This window comes from Diabrotica virgifera, chromosome 7 (assembly GCF_917563875.1).
Source record: "Diabrotica virgifera virgifera chromosome 7, PGI_DIABVI_V3a".
Classification (NCBI taxonomy): Eukaryota; Metazoa; Arthropoda; class Insecta; order Coleoptera; family Chrysomelidae; genus Diabrotica; species Diabrotica virgifera.
In genome coordinates this window covers 162,545,708-162,559,680 of record NC_065449.1, presented here as the reverse complement: position 1 = coordinate 162,559,680, position 13,973 = coordinate 162,545,708, and the positions used below count along the sequence as shown (strand labels likewise).

Below are 13,973 nucleotides of genomic sequence, written 5' to 3'. Positions count from 1 at the left end.
ATGGTAGCTGTGTCCAGTTTGATTCCGAGATTTGAAAAGTTGTGTAATGAACAAGAACAAGCTCATTTATCCCATTAATTACTGTAATTATTTTTTCAATAAATTGTTTGTGAATTTAAAGTATGCTTCATTATTATTAAATTAACCTAACCATATCAACTGCAACAGAAACCGTATTAACTACAGTTAAAGTTAGACGTTAAATCAATATTTTGACTCAGGGCGCCGCGGAAAAATTCCAGTTTATTAAGTGCGCCGCGAACTAAAAAACTTTGGGAACCACTGCCCCACACCACCTCCGTGGGGGGTCGTGTTTGGTGTCAAAATATTGAATACGACGTGTATTTTGCATTTTTTAGATCTGATGTTCATTTTGCGGGGTTCCTATTTAAAATTTTAAATTTATCCCCCACTCCTCTCCGTAGGGGTCGTGTTTGGTATCATTCGATAAATTTTTGAAAAATATTGACGTAATTTTTAGTTTTTCGATGTGACGTTTATTTCTCGTAATATTCGTTTTTTTCTTGTGAAGCTTTGTGACTCACCCATTTCCTTTCAAACTCATACCGTCAGATTTTTTAAATATATATACTGTTCTGCATGTACTTAACTACTTAACTTACCTTATCTTAATCTGACAATTTCGAGTTATTCTCGGGGTAGATTTTTTTTTGGATCCCCTTAACGAATATTCCCCTGTATTAAGATCCAATATATGGTAGGGGTACACAGAGTAGGTATAAGGTTTCTCCCCATGTGAGTTTCTGACGCGCTCGAGTAACTGCAAAAATCCCCGCTTATGGGCTCCCCTACCAATATGGCCCAATTCATTTATATCTCTGTATGTCATTACATAATCTAATAATTTTTGACATTATTAAAATCATGATACTATAAATAACACGATAATATATTGCACATCCGGAAGTCGTGACGTAACTGGAGACCGGCAAGTTCGTAATGGTTCGTAATCATTCGTAATGTCCGATTACTTTGAATTGTTCGCGGTTGTATTTTATATTTTATCTTTGACAGATATTTTGACTGGAATCTCGACACTAAATTCTTTTCGAATACATTGAAGTTTAATGTTATTTTGCTAATAGGGAACTTGCACATTTTTTTTGTTACATAATAATGTTCAGTTTTGTTTAAAAATGAGATTTCCAAAATTTCACGCTTCAAAAACTCGTAATAACTTAGAAATACATATTTAAAGTCTTCTGCGGTATAAAATAGTTCATACGACCCGTGACGTCACATAGTTTTACATTAGTTATTCTGCCCTGTGATGGATGACCGAAGTTAACGTAAAGTTATCCTGTAGTTATGTTATAACCATCGAATTGGTGTGATGTATCATACTTAACTTAACTATTTGCGTTATTTCTTGACAGTTCTTGAGTTATCTGGTCACTTTATAACGCGACGTTAAACCTCAAGTTATGAGATAACTCTGTAGTTATGCAAGGTTAGGTTCATCTTTTGACTTGTTTTTAGACAGAAATCAAGTGAATTTAGAAGCTAGTAATTTAATAATTAAGAATCGAAGGGTAATACAATTTTAAAAATTATACAAAAATCAAATCGATCGATATAAGTTGAAATTTTATTTTAAGTACCTACTGAGCTTTCTATCCAGAGTTGCCAGATGATATTTTATAAATCCCCCACTTAGAAATTGAAATTCCCTGAAATTGAAGCTCAAATACCCCAAAGTCCCCAAATTTAAATTGTTGCCGCATTTTAATAAATTATTAGTCAAATGAAGAGAACAGTAAAGCAAAATTCATACTACAATATCAACGAGGGCCATGGAAATAATTCATAGTTCCTATCGTCTTCGATTATATGGGAGTATAATATACAGTTCTATGTACATTCGCAAATTTAATTTACCATGACCCCTTAAAATCATCCATAATTTTCCGCCCCCAAAAAATCCCACTACAATTTCTGCTTAGAAAAATTTCAATAGATGCTTTCAAATTAACCCAAAATTTTGGGAAAATACACCAATCTGGCAACCCTGTTTCTATCTACCGTTTGAAAGCAACTTAGAAACACCAAGGAACCCAAACAGCTGTTTGCTGTTCGGTCATCGACAGTAGCCGACGACGGGTATGTTCGGAACAATCTATCGCGCTCACTCCAACTTGTACTATTTGTACATAAGGTTCTCTTTGTTACTTCAAAATTTGTTCCTCAAAACTTCTTTCTAATATAACGTTGATGATATATAATTTCATAACTGGGAGCGATACATCACACCAAATTTTACCTATACAGTTATGAGCACGTTATTCCTGAGAGTTATCTTAACTTTACCTCAAACATGCTCAAACGTTAAACTTAACTTCGGTCATCCATGGTTATATTTCGCTGTGTCTAGGTACACTCTAACGTGTACGCAAATAAAAAAAGTTAGGTACACGCGAATTAAACTTGATCAAGCCAGTGACTTCATTATTTAACGTGCGCAGTGACTGTATATTTTGGTATATGCTATTTTGATATGTTTAGTGTTTATTTGATAGAAAAATACTTGTTAAGGGAAGAGAAGCAGAACTATTTAGATGTTTCAAACTTAATTGTAATAAATCAATGTATATATAAAAGTATATATTTAGGTTAGCAAAATAAATATATGTATTTAGTTGATATGACACGTACAAAATATTGCTAAAATAATTTTTATACGTAAGTTAATTATTATAATCAACTATTCTAAATGGGAAATAAGCCACAATTTAACTAAAAAAATGATTTTTTTAACGTTTCGACGTCCAAATCGGATGTCATTGTCAAAATACAAAAATTAGTCAGATTAAATAAATTATTAGAAACATTTTTTACTAAGCAACACCATTTTGTTTAATTTAACGCTGTGTCTAGGTACACGCTAACGTGTACGCAAATAAAAAAGTTAGGTACACGCTTAAACGTCATCAAGTCAGTGACGTCATTATTTAGCGTGTACTATGACTGGGTTTTTTTGGTACACGCTAATTTGAGCCGCGTGTATGCTGTGGTATTAAGTATCTGCAAGTATCGCGAGTGTCAGAGTGTGGTTAGAATTTGTCTAATCGCCTTATGTTTACACTTTAATATTGATTTGTAAAGAGTTTCCTTATTTTTTACTTGTTTAGTGTTTTTTTTTTTAAATTAACTATATGGAGTGTGGACAATTATTTAGTTCTTTTAAGGAGTTTAACAACATTCTAAAACAGTAAGAAAAAGATAAGAGACAAAAATTCGTGATTAACGGTAGCAGAAGTAATAAGATAAAATATACGGGGCGATTGATTAGTCTGATAAAGCTCAGTAGATCCGCTATAGTAATAGATAGCAATAAAAGTTAGTATCAAAAATTTTAGCAAACTTTGAGCTTCATATTACAAAATTACTAAAATTAGTTAGAATGTTACAGGGCGTTCGATAATATACTGGCGGACCAAACTTATGTTTTTTAAATGGAACACCCTATATTTTATTTTATGTTCGAAATCTTCTTAACTTCCATATCACAAAAATATAAAGGTTTATTATGTTATACAGGGTATTTACAAAGTTATAACCAATTTTCTATGAAAATCGTAAAAATTTCAACTCCCTGTATAAATAAAAATAAACACCAATATAAACTGGTATAATTAACTTACGTATAAAAATTATTTTAGCAGTATTTTGTATATATCATGTTAACTAATATTTATTTTGGTAACCTGAATATATACTTTTATATGCATATTGTTTTGTTACAATTAAGTTTGAAACATCTGAATAGTTTTGCTTCCCTTCCCCTTCCCTTAATAAAAGTATTTTCTATCAAACAAACAACAAACACTAAAAATATCAAAATAGCGTGTACCAAAATATAAAAGGTTTGTTCCAACATGAACTTTTGGACGGTCCAGAAACCGTCACGAAACTACTTGTACCGTTTGTTGTGCGCATGTTCGTAATTGTATCGCCCAGTTATCGTCCCATGACGGTAATCATATATTTGTCATTTTTGTTGGTGACAGCTTGTGTGCTTTTAGTCGATCAAAGGCTCAAAAACTTTAAAGAATTAAATCCTAGTGCGCAAGTCAGTCCAACCAGCACATTATGCATTTGCCCGATTACTGAAATGATCATCACGAAACGGTCACCGAAAGATCACAATTCTTGTTGGAACAGTGGGAAGGACGATCCGATGACGATCATATTTTTGTTGGAACGGATTTTGTTTACTGCGCAGAAGCGTTACCGTTTCGTGACGGTTCTCGGTCGTGTTGGAACAAACCTAAAGTCACCGCGCACGCTAAATAATGACGTCACTGGCTTGATGAATTTTAATTCGCGTGTACCTAACTTTTTTATTTGCGTACACGTTAGCGTGTATCTAGACACAGCGTTAATTTAATAATATTTTGTATTTTGACAACGACGTCCGATTTAGACGTCGAAACGTTAATAAAATCATTTTTTGGTTAAATTGTGGCTTAGTTCCTATTTAGAATAGTTGATTACAAAAATGCCTCAAGGATAATAGCTTCAGAATAAGTTAATTATTATTGTGAAAGCTTTAGGTCTTCTTTTTATTTTAATCTTTTACGGTAATACATACTATTTCATTTATAACTAAAAAAAATATATATTTTTATAGTCTCTTATCGTTTTCGTACTGTTTTAAAATGTTCTTAAACTCATTAAAAGAACTAAATAATTGTCCACACTCCGTAGTTAATTTAAAAACAAACACTAAACAAATAAAAAATAAGAAATTACTGACACTCTTTTTTATTTGCGTACACGGTAACGTATACCTAGACACAACCTTATATTTAGGTATATTCTTCTTCTCCTTCTTTAGTTTATTGGCCTCCACCTACTTGGGTATTTGGCAAGTTCATCGTCCTGGAATAAGTCAAAAATATTTATATTCTAATGACATTTATCGTATGTCATTGTCCAGTTTGTTAAAATTATAGTTTTATGCTATTTTTGAAGGAAAGGAACGAAGGTTTACTATTAGAGAGTTATTGCCAACGTCTTTTAAGTCGACCTATAATAAAAGATCCTTTATTTTGACATATAAGCATGCGCAGTATTGCGTCTTTTATTTTTGTCTTTTAATAAAATACAGGCCGCCTGTATTTAAGGAAAATTAGAGGACACCTTTATTTTAATAAAAGTTCCTTTATTTTGACATAACGTGTCAAAAATGTGAAGAAAGGTGTAACTTCACTTGTATTTTGAATTTATCTTGTCGCTTCTTTGGATTGATAATTTATGTATTGTGGGATTGATATTTGATTAAACTTTCATCATTAAAGTTGTATGTTGGGTTTTATTTATTAAAAACAACTCTAAGTAATATTCTGAGATATAGATTATTGATGTTTTGACCCAAACGAATATAGAAAAGAACATTTTATTGAAGCTTGAGTTATTACAAGAAGTTGTAAAAAGGAATATTATGTAAATAATTTTAAATTGTTACTAATTACAATGATCAGACTTAAAATATCAGTAACTCATTTATTAAACTCAATATATTTTACATTTTTCTATAGAAATAAATATTTATTGAAGATATAAGAGATTGAAGATATAAGATCAATAAATTTTAATGAAAGTTAGGATTTGTTAAAATTCTAGATTCAAAATAGAGTTCTATTCAACAGATATATAACAACAGGTTAACAAAATAAAACAAAGGTTCAAGTATTTATTTTTGAAAATTTAATCTTTTATAGATTAGAATCTATAAAGTTTTTAATCAAAAGTATTAATACACTTTCATTTTCATGCCATCTTCTTCTTTTGGTTCTTATCCGTTTCGAATGTTGGAAATCATATAGCAATCGTAACCTTGCTAGCTGCGATTCGAAACAGTTCCATTGATATATTCTCCCTCTACCAGGTCTTCGCTTACCTTTGACTGTACCTTGCAATATGTACTGCAGCAGGGAGTAACGGTGCTGATTTATCATATGTGTCCCAGATACTGCAGTTTTATGCGTTTAATGGTAAACACAATCTCCAATTCCTTCTTCATTCCTCCTTGTTCGTGATCCATTTCATGCCATCAGTATTTGTTTATTTAAACATTGCCAAAAAAATTAATAAAAACCAGCATAAAGCTTAATTCTTCTATTATCTTTTTGTATATCGGGAAGTTTATCTGACAGATTAGAGGTCTTTTCATTTTCAGATAACTAATTATTGGGAAGTTTATATAACAGTATCCTTAGTATCTGTCTTTTCAGCTCCGGATAACTAGTTAACGGGAAGTTTTTCTCTGTCAGATATCTATTAGTATCTAATCTGTCAGATAAACTTCCTGATAACTAGTTATCCAGAGGTGAAAAGAAAGAAAGAGAGGGCCATAATGGATAAAAGATCAAACGCCAATAGCATGTATGTACATATTTATAAATTTATTATTTAAAACCTGCTAATGATCATAAAATACTTAAAATCAGTCACCAATATAATATTTATATTTATTTATAAACTTATTAACAAACTGCAGTCCAATAAAAATAAAATTAGTTTAAGTGCTAGCTTTAAATGTCGAACAATAATTTTAAACAAACACACACACAATTTAGTCGCATTAGATTAGCTCCTGGTTGAAAATGTACTGCCACAGCTTCTATATCAATATCAACAGCACACTCATTTGCCAGTATTTCAACGTTTTCTCTATTATGTACTACTGCAATATGTAAAACTGAACAAGCTGATATTATTCTTTGAATAAAAGGTAACTTGCATCTCATTACATATGGTAAAATGGGAAATCTCTTCACAATACCAAATGTTCTTTCAATAACAATTCTTGAAGGGATTTGTGATGGATTATAAAAACACAACTTCTGTCTGAAAATTCTGGAATGGTGTCATTCGGTAGTTGTAGTTGAGGAATGGATATCCACTATTCCCTAATAATATATTCTCCAGAAATTCCCCATTACATATACCCATAATGCAAAAGTATTTAAAAACTCCTAAAATAGTATTTCCAATTTATTGCACTTCCATATTATTGAACGATGAGTATTATATGGGATATATTATGTTGTTCTCTAAACATCTTTAAATGACAAAATAATTAAATTTAACGTTTTACTCTTCAATTATCTTATTTTAATTTATATCGACAAATGGAATTTTATAGGTTATTTTTATATTTACAAAAATATTTCATGTCATTTGTCAAAATAAAAGATTCTTTAACTGCGTTTGCAATACCACTCTTTTAGACCCGTCCTGTATTTGTCCTTTATTAAAGTATCCTGTAATAAAGGATCCTTTATTTGCCGGTGGCAATAACTCTCTATTGAAAATAAAACCATTTTGTTAAGGGTTAAAAGGGTCTAAAGGGATAAACATTCACTGAAAGCGATATTATCTTTAATACCCGTGGTGCCTTCAACATTTAATGTCTGACTAAATTATTCTTTATAGGCAAAAAAATTTAAGGAATTTTGAATTAATTAGTTTTTAAATAAGTACATTTACCAGCAACAGTTGTAACGTAATTGTGTCAACTCAACAGTATTTAACTAGTTATTTGAATTTAATACCCTAGCTAGGGCATTATTTTTCAAAATAAATATTGAAAAATAACGCCCTAGGGCATTATAATATAACTTACTTTGAAATCATGTACAGTGGAACCTTGATTATCCGTCTCTCCATTAACCATCACCTCTGTTAACCGTCAGGGTACATACAGAAGTTGTATTGAGTTATACATTAGCAATCATTTAAATGCAAAAAAATAAAAAAAAAGGTAATTTGATTTGTGATGAGGACACAAACGGCTATCCATTGCTGACAGATAAAGAACTCATTGAAATGGCAACAAAGGCGGACCAAACCTATTCGGAAGCTGACACAGTAGCTATATTGATGCTTGGACACAAGGAAGCTTGACTGTAGCTATATTGATGAACCTGTAGCTATATTGTAACTGACAAAGATTTGCGTAAATAATCTAGAGAAGCTGCATCGCATATGCAATAATTCATCGAGTGGTATTCTCAACAAGAAGAAGCCAATAAAGTAGATTGCATGATCTTATGCCTTATGCCGATTAAGAAATTCAGCCGTCGCAAAATATGAAGCAGCAGTAAAACAAACACAAATTTCAGAATATTTTAAATTGATTTGATTGTATGAACACAAATCTCTCTTATATTGTCAAACAAACCATACAAATGAAATTTGAGAGTTGTACTATGAATTTTTATTTTTTTTTTAATGTTCTGTTAACCGTCTTTTCGATTATCCGTCATACCCTTGGTCCGGTGCCCTGACAGATAATCGAGGTTCTACTGTAATAATATTAATGTCCGACTGGTATATTATTTGACAAATAATGACATGATTTTGAAGTCAGTTTGATAAATAATGACATGATTTCGAAGTCAGTTAAGTATGATATAATGCCCTAGGCTCTAGGGCATTATTTTGAAAAATTACGCCCTAGGGTATTAAATTTAAATAACTAGTTAAATACTGTCAAGTTGACAAATAACAACCCAAGTAAAACTATGGTTACCACAATTACGTTACGACTATTGCTGGTAAACGTACTTATTTGAAAACTAATTAATTCAAAATTCCTTCAATTTTTTGCCTATAAAAAATAATTTAGTCGGACATTAAATGTTGAAGGCACCACGGGTATTAACGATAATATCGCTTTCAGTCAACTTATATCCCTCAGGCCAAAGGCCCTCGGTATATACACCATTGACCTCAAGTGTTATTATCCTTATAATACCCTTGGTACCTTAACTATAATCTCACAATCAGCCCATAGAAGGTGTCAAACAAATAAAATATTTGGGAATCATACTTGATAATTTATTAACAATTAAACGATTACTTTATTGATTACAGTTAATTTATTTAATGGAAATTAAGGTAATAATAATAATAATGTTTATTCAAAAATAATCAAATATAAAATCTTCCTGAGACTAAAAACATATTTAAGTGTATAATTAACAAGAATTAACATAGGAAGCCACAAGGAAATAAATCTGCACGTAGCTATAGCCCAAAGTAACTCCTGTTATTTATCCAAATCTTTACTAGTCAAACACATTTGTTTTGAAATTCCAGCAGTTTCTTCTTTTTATACCTTTTAAATATCTGGTGGTTGTTCCTAAAACAAAGACATAAATAAAAATTCTACATTGTGTACCATAAAAAAATCATAAAAATGTGGAAAGTATCACAAGAATAAAGAAAAGTCCCAGATATAAAATTCACTATTAAAATAAAAATAGTAAATAATTATTTATATCTGACACTTTTCTTATTGGAACTTCTTTCTGGTAACATCCTTAATCTCTGACTTTTACAATTTATAAGATAAGAGATGATGAATAAAGAAAGGGAAAAGGACTCTGCAGTATACAGTTACATTCTGCTTTCATTAATCTAGAAAAAAGATCAGAAAGATAATTCAAAGTCCGAAATTGTAAAAGTCAAAAAGAGATTAAGGATGTACCAGAAAGGGGTTCCACTAAGAAAAGTTTCAGATTTAAATAATTATTTACTATTTTAATAGTGAATTTTGTATCTGGGACTTTTCTCTTTTCTTTAAGAGATATCGCTGAAGCATCCTAATAGTAGATAACTATTTTTGAAATTCCACTTAAATAGACAATTTGATTTCGTTTTGATTCAGAGGTGTGCAGGCAGCTCCACTGGGGACGCCGTAAGGCAGAAACAACTGTCTGGAGATTGTGTATCGCCTCTGGATCGAAAGGAAACATAAACTGTCTCTTCACTATCACAAGAGTATTTTAATATTTTTATTGAATAAAAGTAGTCAAAAAAAAAAGGACTAGTTGGTGGAGCGAAGAGATAAAAATAGCTGTGAAAGAAAAGAAAGTACCATGGAGAGCTTATCTAGAAAATAACAGTTAATAAGCAAGGAAGCTTGTGAAAGAAAAAGTTAAAAAAGCTAAATTGGAACAGTGGGAGAGATTTGGAGAAAAGATGGAGTAAGACAGTAGTAGGACAAACCAAAAATTGTTCTATTAAGGTCTGAAAAAATGAGAGGTAAATCAGGTAGTACTGTCGTGCAAATAAAAAAAAATAAAATGGAGAAACACTTACCCAACTACAAGATATAGTTAATAGATGGAGTAAATATTCCAAAGAGTTGAGTAATGAAATAACCATGGAAGAATTAACGGAAGCCATTGCAAAAATGAAAAATGGTAGTGGCAGGAATAGATAATATCAAAACACGATTGTTGAAATATATGGGGGAATCTGCATTACACTACTTACACAAATTACTGATAACAATTTGGAAACAGAAATGCATCCCAGAAGATTGGGCAACAGCAGTAATGGCTCTTCTGGTAAAGAAGGGAGGTAAAAAAGTAATGTTCAAATTATCGAGGTATTTTCATGCTAAGTGTACTGGCTAAGATTTATGAATGAACACTGGAGATGAGACTGAGAAAGAAAGTGGAACATCAACTAGACGATGCACAAAAAGGTTTCTGACCGGGCACAGTGTCCAAGATCATATCTTTACTATAAGACAATGGAAAAAGCCTTTGACAAGGTACCCGGACATCACATTTGGAAAGGGCTTGAACTGTTCGATGTTGGAGGAGAACTAATTGATGCAAGTAAAATTTATGTACTGGAACATTGTGCGAGCATTAAACTGTGAATCAAACAAATTTGCTAATACACAAGGAGTAAGGCAAGGTGGAGTTTTAAGCTCACTGCTATTCATTATATTATATATATATATGAATGAACCAATAAAAAAAATGCAGTAGAGTCCCGAAAATTAGATTTAGGTTACCATTGATTAAAAAGTATAACTCTGAGTAAATGTGTATCTGCAGATGACATTGCATTGATACCAAGTTCAGAGAAATCTTTACAAAGCAACCTAAATTTATAGACGAGAGAACTTGCAGACAAAGGAATGAAAATAAAATTAGCAAAGACTAAAACTTTACTTATTTCCAAGACACTGAGAGAAATCCATATAAACCTAGACGGAAATTTAGTAGAACATATGAATGATTTTGAATATTTATAAACTATAATAGTCAAAAAATGCAAAAAAAAATGAACAACAGAATTGCTAAAACATCACGATTATATCACTCCCTCACTACAGGTTTCATTAGCAAAAGAGAAATTAGTGAGAAGACAAAAGGGACAGTATATTATATACCTCCCTTCTCTGCTTCATGGAAGTGAAACATGGCTGGCTTTCCTAATAATTAAGCTTGAATTATCACATCTTTATTATTATTGTAGACATTTAAAATCCTTATTAATTGAATTACATTAAACTTACCACTTATAAAATGTTTACTTTTCATATTTTAATTTTAGTTCCCTTATATCTGTTCTTCTTGTGGCTTTTATCCATTGTCCCCGGCTTTGTTTGGATAATTCATTTAAATGTATTGCATGGGGAGCCTTGGGAACAGTACAAAATAAGACTTTTCCCTGTCTGCCCTACTCCCACAATTTACAACAATACAAGTTACATGTATAAGCTTCCCAAGAAAGAAAAACTGATAACTGCTATGGACTAATTCAGTTCTGTAGGCGATAAACTACATTTGCTGCACACAATTTCGCTGCACAATCGACAATAAAAACAAACAGGATATTCTTTACAAATGTAAATATTAGGATTAGGTTATGTTATGTTATGTGCCCCCAGTTAGGCCATATTCGGAAGTTCCTTGTCCCTTTGCTTGATTGGCACACCGATAATTTTCGTTTAATACTGTCCGCTGTCATGAGCCGCTGTCACATCCGCTGTCATTTTACACTCAAATGTCCATAGAATTTCGTACACTTACACTCAAAAGTGTAACACTAAAAAACAAAGGAACAGACCTAATATATTTGATTTAATGATTATATTTCATTTAAAAAATGAATTCAAGAATTTTTTTGCAATTTGGCAATGTCAACTTAAATCTGTGACGTAGGTAATGACGTACATCGGGATTTATATTGAACCAACTGTATCTTAACTGTAGGAATATTTTAGTTTTATACTATTTTATGTTCTGTGCTTAAATGTCAATTATTTTTAGGTTAGGACACAAATGACAGTGACAGTGATGTGCTGACAACTACAATTTGAACTGATGTGTATTTATTTAAATTTAACTAATTGAAATAAATAAAATAGATTTAGTATAATAATTTGCAATAATGGCATTTTCACTTTGGAATTTATTTGAAGCATCTCTGTTATTTTTAAACGCAGTTTGCATTTTGAACGAGGAAAGATTTCTAAGTAAAAGTAAGTGGAATTTATCAATCCTTAAATAGAAAACTGATACAATTAAAAATATGTAAATTTTGATGTGTATTGTCTAAAATCTAAAATAATGGACTAGAGCAGCGTTTCCCAACCGGTGGACCCACTAGTGGGTCACGATGTGGCTCTTACAGTAGCTGTATAGTCTGTTCCTTATTTTTTTCTATCATCATGGGTGAGAGATGGGTCGCGAATATGAAAAAACATCAGAAGGTGGGTCGCCAGACATAAAAGGTTGAAAACCACTGGACTAGAGTACTAGAGCATACAAATAAAATATATGAAAACCAGGAAAAAAAATTGCAGGAGTTATGAGATTTGATCAGTTTTAAGAAAATACAATGAATGTGCCTATGGATATCACTTAGTTTGAAGTTTATATTCTTAAATGTATTTAAGACATTCTAAGAGAGGCTGGGTAAATTTTTGATCTTTCGTAATATAATGAAAATCAAGACAAAAATTAAAACTAGAAAACAATCAGATTGAAGGTCTCATTTCCCATTATTGTTATATTACCTACTAAGACCAAAGTTATTTTACAAAACAAAGTATATATGTAGTATAGTTGTTCCATTATAAATTTGCACAGTCATGATTCATTTGCAAACAAGTTAGATCAAAACATTAAGTGAAACATATTATGTCTATTCGCGGTGTGCAAGTACTTGGAAGGGATACGCGAAACGATCATGCGCGAATAGTGGAGAAATATTGCAACTTTCTTAAATAATTCATATTGTCAATTGAAATTGTCAAATTGACGTACATTTCATAACTATTGTCATTTAAGAAGAAAAATTATATATTGCTCCACAATATTGATATGATATGCAATTATTATATAAAGGTAAATTTAATTAATTGTATTTTGCTTGCAGTACTGAATTTTAATAACTAATTCTATTTACTACATACAATTGTTTCCGTTTTAATAACTAACCTAAATCTTATTTTTTCTTCTTATTATTTTTTTTGGACTTTGACAATTATCCAGTAAACAGGACCATATGATTGGCCAATATAATTAAAAGTGCGAATAAAAGTACAGAGCGTAGAAACCAGGTGTCGCTTTTCTGAACTTGCACGGTACAAATATGTAATATCATTGATATGTACTGTCAATGTAATAATTAGGAAAATGGCTACTATCAGGGAAGTACAGTAAAACCTCGATAGGATGGACTAATTGGGGGGAAGGCATGTCCGTTAAGGAGGGGGTATGGTTTGAAATCAACATATCAAGCACATTTTTGTGAATTTTTTTCGAAGCTATGGTAGAATTATTTTATTTTTAAATTAAATAAACATATGAAGTACAATTCGAAGAATATTTAAGAAAAAATTTAATCCAAAATATTGAAAAATAAGCCATTGGTGACAAATTTTGGCAGGCAGCTCAAAAAAAATGGATTTTGCGGTGGACATCAGAACTCATCACTGGATTAAACGAAACAAAAAATTCAAAAATATTTAATTGGCTTATGAGTTTCACGAGGTAGCAACGTCGAGTTTTTTTTATTTTTAATAATTTTTGAATTTTTGGTATCACTCAGAAGTGAAAAATACGAAATTTTTGATAAAAATTTTGTGAAAACCAACAGATTTAATATTGTTGAACAAAAAATAAGCACAA

The 13,973-nt window shown here is 31.1% G+C and overlaps 1 protein-coding gene and 1 long non-coding RNA gene across 2 annotated transcripts in view; one reads left to right on the top strand and one right to left on the bottom strand.

The window, feature by feature from the left end:
• The window catches only part of LOC114335425 (immediate early response 3-interacting protein 1-like), a 73,951-nt gene that overhangs the window by 28,710 nt on the left and 31,268 nt on the right, over positions 1-13,973 (top strand). Inside the window, exon 2 of the mRNA XM_028285664.2 lies at positions 12,108-12,319. Coding sequence (XP_028141465.1) covers positions 12,229-12,319 — 91 coding nt within the window. The 5' untranslated portion in view covers positions 12,108-12,228. The remainder of the gene's footprint in view (positions 1-12,107; positions 12,320-13,973) is intronic.
• Positions 8,933-11,981, bottom strand: LOC114326778 (uncharacterized). The gene is made up of 2 exons (XR_003651895.2): positions 11,351-11,981; positions 8,933-9,172 (listed from the first exon to the last, which is right to left on the bottom strand). It is a non-coding gene; the product is annotated as an uncharacterized LOC114326778 (long non-coding RNA).